The 9205-nt window shown below is 30.0% G+C and overlaps 1 protein-coding gene across 1 annotated transcript; it reads right to left on the bottom strand.

The window, feature by feature from the left end:
- Positions 1-491: 491 nt before the first annotated feature.
- LOC107796719 (uncharacterized) lies at positions 492-7493 on the bottom strand. Its single transcript, XM_016619517.2, has 3 exons — positions 6814-7493; positions 1391-1727; positions 492-954 (listed from the first exon to the last, which is right to left on the bottom strand). Exons 1-3 carry the CDS (start codon positions 7245-7247, stop codon positions 727-729), a joined length of 999 nt encoding a protein of 332 aa, XP_016475003.2. The 5' UTR covers positions 7248-7493; the 3' UTR covers positions 492-726.
- Between the last annotated feature and the right edge of the window lie 1712 nt (positions 7494-9205).

Genomic DNA, 9205 nt, shown 5'->3' with positions numbered 1-9205 from the left:
TTATAAAAGTTCGAGTTGATTGAATTTGTCACTCGGACACAAACCAAAAAGTTATAGCAATGGTCATTCAATTGAACATGTTCGAGTCAAAGCAATGATTCGAAGCACTTCTTTTTACGCTTGAATTAAAGCTCTGTCAAAGAAGCATTCTATTTTAAAAAGGCTTAGGACTAGGCTATACCTCCCTCAAAGTCACGAAGTCTCACCGCTCTTATTCGGAGAACTAGTGATATTTCTTGAATGGCAGATTCAATAGTATCGATTATGAGCTCCAAATTAAAACTAATCGCTCATTCCCACCCTCAAGAGACTTTAATAACTATAGCATATAAGGAACAGAGAGTTAAGATAGTTAGAACTATACCTTGAAAATCTCTCATTATTAATTTGAGCCTATGGTTCCATTCTTAGTGTTGTTGGACATACGAATCCCTATCCTTCGTGTGGAACGATATATGCTCAAAACTAAGCCTATATAAAGAATCAAAAAAGAAGCAAAATAACCACACGCCACAACCTTTAGCACTTAATGTCTTACAAATCCCAGTTTTAAGGTACATCATTTCCTTTACAAAACCACACACTATATACATGACATAACAGCAAAAAATTAAGGAATAAAAACAGGAAGAAGAAAGAAAAAATAGAAAAAATGAAACGAAATTTTTCGGCGCCGTACGTTCCAAAGGAAGATAATTTAATTATTACTTAATTTTTTTAGATTATTTAATTATTTGTGCACATAAACAGAAACATTCTGTATACTAAGATTAATATAACTAAAATTAAAACCTGATCAGATAGGGTAATTCTCTTTTGTGTTTTATAGGCGTCATCAATCAAGTTAGTGAATGACCACTTGAGCTCCAAGGATAATAATGCTTGATCTATGTGAAGATTTGCTTTCAGTGCTACTTCTCCATCTGCTGACCTGAATTTCCCATCACTCCATTCCTATTACAAGGAACAATTTTAGTTTAATCATATCAGGATGTCCACATAACATTGCATTCTTTCTTTTACAAATTGATTTTCAGAAATTGCTTTTCAATCATTGTTTGATCTTAGTTCATGCTAAGCTTCATTTAACAGAGTGTTGAAGCTTTCTCTTTCTTTAACATCAGACGATGCTTGTAAGAACTTTTTTTGGGAGCGGGAGGGGTTGGTGGGGGGAGGGGGGGGGTAATATTCTCTGTCTTTACTCCCCTCTAGTCTATATTATCTGATGTTTAAGGTCTTTGCACCCTTTAACGTACAAATATATTTAATAGCCTTAATCATTTGAATAGTTGTCTAAACTATTCTTTATTTTTTCTTAAATAATTGTACTTAGTTAACACTCTGCAAATTAAATAATAATAATAATAATAAGAAAATTATATATATATACCTCAAATTGATGTCCAATAGTGACAATGATTGTGTCTGGGCTGGTCTTAAACGGCAATCGACCACGTTTTGAATGCACAGAGAATTCAAGTGGTTCCAGTGGGAGATAAAGGTTCAAAGCATACTTAAATGAATCTTCAAGTGTTGCATTAATGTGGGGTGGAAGCCAAGTTTGGTCCATGCTACTGGATTGGTTCTTAGTGCATCTGTATATGTACATCTTTACTTCTTCTGCTTCAATTTTCTTCCAAGATTGATCACTCTCACTCGATCTGATTATTTCATCCACTTCTTTTGCTATTCCTTTTAGTTTGTTCAATACCTCTTCCAACTGTTGCCTGCACCAAAATTAAATATATCATTATCAATCTTCTTCTTTTTTTAAATCAAATAAAGAAATTAAAAGAAAAACAGAACATAAAGTTGTTTACAGCAAGAATAAAAAAATACTTTTTTTATAACTTTACTTCTTTTTAGTTAGTCATCCGGAATTCGAAACGTATTGGCTGATTAATACGTATTCGTATCGGGTAAGCCCTCTATGAGGGTAAGGATCTTTGTATTACAAGAAGTTCTTCATTTTCAGGATTCGAACTCGAGACCTCTGGTTAAGAGTGAAAGGATTCTAACTAGAATTGCAATTTTATCGATTAAGCTACGGCCCAAATAAAAGTTCAACAGTTTGGAACATATAGTCAGTGGTATACTGTTACAGCATACTATATAATGTAACAATATACTATTACAGATTGGTCCTTTTAGAATTTTTTGAAATTTTCATTGAGTTCTTTTTTAACTTTTCAACGGAGTTTTTATATTTTATTATTTTTTTCTTAAACCAAAATATTTAGTTTGAAATATTTTATTGGAGGTTAGTGGCTAAAGTTTGAGTCAATTTGATGGAAATTCTGGAGTAAAGTTTTGAAATTTAGGTTGAAATTAAGTTGAACTAGTGAAGATAACTAATTTGTACTACCAAAATAACATATTATATACTGTTTTGGTATATAATATTTAATTCAATAGTGTATAATTAATTGCACAGTATACTATTACAATATATGATATAATGTAACAATATATTTTTCTACTAATATACTATTTTTGATATACTATATGCTAAAGTAAGTTATTTTTTAATAATAAATATATAAAAAATACAAATAAATAAAAAGAACACAAAAAGGAGCAAAAAATGTGTGCAAAATTAGATTATGAAAAAAATGGAAATAAAATAATGATTTGAAATAATAATAAATAAAAGAAAAAAGAAAGCAAAAAGAGAAGAGAAAATTGTTATAATATATAAGTTGTTCTAATAATTGAATTAAACAAAGAAAATAAGAAGAAAAAAAAGATAAAATATATATTATACCAGTTATATTAAAAAAAAAAAAAAGGTGAACAAATATTAACTATATCAGTTATTTTTTTCTTACTGTATAAATAAAGAAGAAATAAAAAAAGAGAAAAAACAAATAAAATTAGATTATGAAGAGAAAAAAAATAAAAAGAAAAAAAGGAGTTAAATAAAATTAGAAAAGGAACATGAAATAAAGAAAATAAACAAAAGAAAAAAATAATAAAAATAAAGAAGGAGCCAAATTTGAGTGTGAAATTATATTATGGTAATAATAACGTACTATTGCACAAGGATAATAATAATAATAATAATAATAATAATAAAAAAAATAAATGAACCAAAAAAGAGAAAAAATAAAAAAATAAGAAGAAAACGAAAAAAAAAAAGGAGAAAAGAAGCAGAGAAATAAAAAAGAAAAGGAGAAAAAAGAAGAAATTACTCACAAAAGTTGTTATGGGTAAGAAAAGTAATTAGTTTGATGGGTAGAAAAATAAATGGGTAGGCAAGGGTAAATAGTTTTATATTTGTGGGTAATTGTGTCGTTCACCCTTTAAAGATCAGCCGCCTTTATTGATTCTTCTTTTTGCTTTGTATTTTTTAGAGTAAAATCCATTTTACCCCCTTAGTTTTTAAGTGGTGGAAAACAATACCCCCTCACATTTTGAATGGGAAAGGGAACCCCTTATGCAATATATTTTTTGGTGAGAGTTTCTTTTTTAAGATAAGGATTTTTTTTTCTCTCTCTATCCTTTCAAAGGTGAAGTATAATATTTTTTCTCCAAACCAATACTTGAATTTCGTCTTTCTTTCTTGTAAAATTTAAGATATGAGGCCATTAATAAAAATTTTGCAATAAATAAAAAAATCTTACATACAAAATTCAAGAAATATGCTGAACGCACATTCACCATGGATACTTTAGCATTAATTCAATTTGAAGGGAAAAAGATACACTGAAATAGTCAATTCTCTAACATATATATTAGACGAAAGAATTGCTGCTATGAGTATTAATTTATTTATGTATTTTCTTTATATATTAAAATTATTATACTAAAGCCATTATTAAACTTTACATTTTTGATAATATCTTTATTATTAAACTTTACTTATTTCGACCAAAAGAAAAGAAAATATCTTTATTGAACAAGAATTATAGTTAATAATGTCACATTTGAAAATTTATTATGGAGCCGTTTTTTGCTTTACATCATATCTTAAACTATGCGGGAAGAAGGCTAAAGGGAAACTCCACAAATTATATAGATCCCAATTGTTTGTCATATTTTGCTTTTGGCTATAATGAAAGAACTTGGTTATTCTAAAAATTATCTATTGAAAAAAATATTATTAAAAGAAATTGTTTCACGAAAAAGCTATTGCACAAGGGAGTTTCTTTTCCCATTCAAAACGCGAAGGGGGTATTGTTTCCCAACCCTAAAAGGTTAAGGGATAAAATGAATTTGACTCTATTTTTAGTTATTATTTTTACACCTCACTTAAACTTGTCACGTGTAAATTGCAGTGGTGGATCCCAATTTTCTAATTTCATCATATTTTTTTGGAAAAATACATAAGTTACACTCTGTGGCTGTACAGAAAAGTCAGTTTCACATTTAGCCTTTGCTGATGTCTCCTTACCTCCCAATTCTTTTTTCGGCAAAGGGCCAAATATACCTATCTACTTTCGAAAATGGTCTAAGAATACCACTCGTTATACTATTGGGTTGTCTATACCCCTGCAGTCATACTTTGGGTTCAAATATATCCCTCATTTAAACGGAGGGATCATGTTGGTCAATTCTAAATATCTTCTAATTAATTAAAAAGACCATTATCCATACCCGAAAAATAATTTATTTTTTATAAAAACTGGAAAAATCACCAAAGTTGTGATTTTCAAGAGTGGTCTACAAGATATAATTCTAATACTCCAAACTCATTTACTCTGAGTAGTTAGAAGTATTTGTCGCATTTATTACAGGTTTTAATGGTTAAAAAGTTAGATTTTAAAAGCCTAGTTCATAGTGTGAATAGTGTTCTTGAGAAAATAAGGGAGAAGGTAAATAATATTCTTGGAAATAAAATTGATGGATGCAATTAACCTATTGAATAATTTGTTAGCTAAATTGAAATCGAAAAACTAATGATTAAAGAAAATAATAAATAATGACTTGATAGTATTAGGTAGTTAATGTTTATCATTAATGAATCCAATAGAGTATTAAATGAAAATAATAAAATTAAATAGGCTACTGAGTGAACCTACTAGACGATTCGAGTTGTAGAAGACTTGTAGCGAACTTGTGAGCCCTAAATAGATATTAATAAATATTGTGTGTTATATTTTGATATATTTGTGATTCTAATTATAGATATCGACTAGTTGGTGATGATTGAGAATTTTAATCAAAGTTAGAATGTCAAAAAAAATCGAGGGCTTAAAATTAGTAAAGAGAAAGTGAAATAAGTTGATAAAGACTTACTCTTCTTGAGAGATTTTCTCTAAAGCATATTTCTAGTTAATATGTCCATTATTTGTAAGTGTGCATCTGTACTTGTGCGGACAATTGAAAAATGATGTCGCCATGCGTTTTAAATCATGTTGCATATGAAGTATCATGTGATTTATTAAAAAAAAAATCTTTTTTTCAAAAACTTGTTGGTAAAACGATACTTGATGCAAGTGATATAACTTCTTTTAAAACTTATATATATATATATATATATATATATATATATATAAACATGAAAAATGTTATTCATTTGATTTTGTCCAATGGTTTAGATTGACTATGGACATCATAATTTGATAAAAGAATAGATCCTTTGATGCTATTAGACTATAAAATATTTTTTATATGTTAAATATTTTGGAGTTACTAGTGGAGACTACCAAGATTAATTCGAATATTGAGTTCGTTACCATAGAACTAATGTGACAGTGTAGGAACACATTTCATGGCTAAGCCGCGATTTGTGGCCTAAAGTCCCCTAGAGGGAAATTTATTATTACTTAAATTAATAAGGTAAAGTTGACTCGTATGGTATTACAAGAAGCCTCTTGAACAAGTATGGTCAAATAATTATTGCTAGGTTGATCACCTAGTAATTATTTATTATATCGGTATCGGTATAGTGCTCGTGATGAAAGATAAAAGAGAATTTTCTTATATTTAGGCCTAAGAAACCGAAAGTGGTTTCAATGACTTAATGAAATTGAAATAATTTTGTATGATCTTTATTAAAATTATGGATTGATATAAATATTTTAAAAGTTATATCATAGTTTATATTTCACTTTTCATTTAAAGTGATAAAAATTATGATTGATATAACTGTTTATCGCTTTATATTAAATATTGGTTGCATTTTTTTGTAGAACCTTGTTTCCTAGGAGCTTGAATTAGAGAAAGTTTATGATACTTATTGAGTACTATGACAGTGTACCCAGCTCACGTGGGCTCCCTCCAGTGTCCCGCCTACTTTACATATTTTAGGATGAGGTGTAGTACGTGATGAGCAGGCCTGATTAGGATGATACTCTTCCCGAGATATATATTGAGGCACCAATTATATTTCGTGATAGTTGTCATGTTATTCTTATCTTCTTTAGTCAAAAATTGTCCCAAGTGCTTATTTCTATTCTTTGATGGATTATAGTAATTGGATTGTACACGACATAATTAAAAAAATATTTATTTTATTTGATTTTATCATTATTATAAAGGCTTCATGTGTAGTTTTAATTGAAAATTATTTCATTATTTAACATGAATATATATATATGATTTTCAAATAGCTTCCGCAGTTAAATTGATTTTCATGCATATGATTGGGTGTACTATATGGTTTGGTTCACTCGGATTAAATAGTGTGCCGAGTGTCGATCAAGAGGATTTGGATGATGACATGTATAATGGTCATTAAATAGTGTGTGAGTGTCGATCAAGTGGATTGGGATTATTACATGTATAATGGTCCAACTTTCATGAAAGGCAGGTCTAAATCCAAATAATAAAGAAAAACACAAGAAAATTAAGATATGTTGTAGAGCTTACCGGAAAAATAGAAAATTTTGCTCCCCCATCGCAACCTTGGCCATTTGTTCCATCGTGTTATCAGACCAATCCCAAACGAACTTATCATAATTAGCATACTTTTCACTTGATAATCCAAACAACCATTCATTCCCAGTCAGCATTGTTCTCAACTCTTCACCAGATATGCCGTGACCAATAATCCTAACCACTCCGAATTCAGCAGCAGAGCTCAACAACTTATTCATTACATCATTTTCCCTCAGCAAAAGTGATGGATAATGGATTTCATCAGGCACCCAACGATATGTATTTTTCGGGAGAGTCAAGTGAGGAACGTGGATAGATTGATCAATGTACTCTCCCAAAATTGAGTCGACAGCGGAACGTGATCCTCTGCCTGTGGGAATCGGAGAAGGTGGTGGTGCTACGGACGAGAACAAACGTTTTCTCATGATCGTCAACGATGATCGCTGGGAATGAAGTTGGATCGACGATCAACTGTTTGATTAAATGCGAAATAGAGAAAAAGAAAAGTAAAGGATTGAGAAAATTTTAATTTGATTTGAATGGAACAACTTTAGTTTGGTGCATAATGGGACCTTAGCTTGGTGGCGGGGTGCACATCTAAAGAGTAGTAGTAAGCACGTCTTCCTTTTTCACATTGTAGTGTTAACTGTCAAAGTTACACCCCCTTCACTAATTAGCTATTTTTTCCCTTTGTATCGAATTTATTAACGTACTGGTTTGGTTAATGTTCAATTGAATATGCTTCCAGCACAATATTCAAACATATGAGTGTCACTTACCTGCCTTAGTAATGTATGGGTGGTCTCATAATTAAAGTAAGACATTTTTCTTTAAAGTAATAATACGTCCCCTTTTTTTGAATCATACAAGCGGACATCTTCAAGAAACTAAAATGAGATGTCTTATTTCAAAACAAGTTGGATTCCCTAGCAGAAATAGGGATAAATAGTCGTTTAAGTCATGAATAAAATGTGAGGATGAAACAAGTGAAATGAAAAAGTATTACTGAAATGCTATTGCAGGTACATGGGATGAAATAATCAAAAGAGGCAAAGAGCTATATTTTTTAGAGGATTGAATATTGTTCCTATCATAATGCATGATTACTTAATGGGAAAATTTATCAAAAATACTAACTTGATTCATTATTGTCGAGATAATGGTCTCTACTATGTCTTATTTTAGTTAAGTTAGGATTGTCACATAATTAATGGGGTACTATTTTATGTGATACGCATGATAAAAAGTTTCAGTTTGAGAGTTGTCTTGAATCACGCAAACTGTAGTAGGACCTAGCACAAATATTTTAACAAAATGTCCCAAAAGAATTGCAAGATATGACAAGGCCATAAGTGATGAATTATGATCATTGCAATATTTGTTGTAATTTCTCGTAGTATCTGCATATGCTAATAAATACAAAGAAATACATAAATCAACAAATCAAACTGAAAATGCATATCATTTGTTATGATTAAGTATTGAAAACTATATATACAAAGCATATGTCTTATATTTGTTGGCTTTGTGTAAACAGGTAAAATTTTACCTATATACACTATACTAATATTAGTACCTGCACGATGCATGGTTAATATAAAAGACAATAATAATAAAATATTATTATATTTGTTTGAGCACATTAAATCAAATTGTTTTAACAAAATTTCAACTATTATTCTTTCTCTATGCAATGTATCCAAAAAAAATTAAAATAAATCATATCGTCGGTGATTAGCTCTTGTATGATAAAACAATACAATAATTAATTTTTAGTATTATTTCATGACTAATATGACTTAACTAGTTCGTCACTCGACTAAATATCTTTGTCCGCTATTTTTTCTGTTTAATATCGTATCCATGTCACGATCCAAAACCACCACCGATCGTGATGACGCCTAACCCACTTGCTAGGCAAGCCACTCATGAAATATTAACAAAACATGATAACGAATTACAGAATAGATAAATCTGAACGAAAAATAACCATAGATAATATCAAATCATAATACAACTCCCTAGAACTAGTAATACTGAGTCATGAGCTCTACAATACGAATACAAGTTTGAAATACATATATACTGTTTGAAACAACAACAATAACATAGGAAGAGACTCCAGGAACTACGATCATGGAGCAGCTCTATTTCAGTCTCCAAAGCACAGCGAATAGCTACGCTCACAAAACTCATCTTGATCCAACTCCTGAATCTGCACAATTAAGTGTAGAGTGTAGTATGAGTACAACCGACCTCATATACTCCGTAAGTATCATTACTAATCTCGGTAAGTTAGTAGTGGCAAGAATTACCAAAGATACTCACATAACAACCTACTTAGTTCATAAATCTACAAGTACATAACAGTGGTACCAAAACT

Source organism: Nicotiana tabacum, chromosome 19, assembly GCF_000715075.1.
Source record: "Nicotiana tabacum cultivar K326 chromosome 19, ASM71507v2, whole genome shotgun sequence".
Taxonomy (NCBI): Eukaryota; Viridiplantae; Streptophyta; class Magnoliopsida; order Solanales; family Solanaceae; genus Nicotiana; species Nicotiana tabacum.
This window is presented reverse-complemented; position numbering and strand designations above follow the sequence as displayed.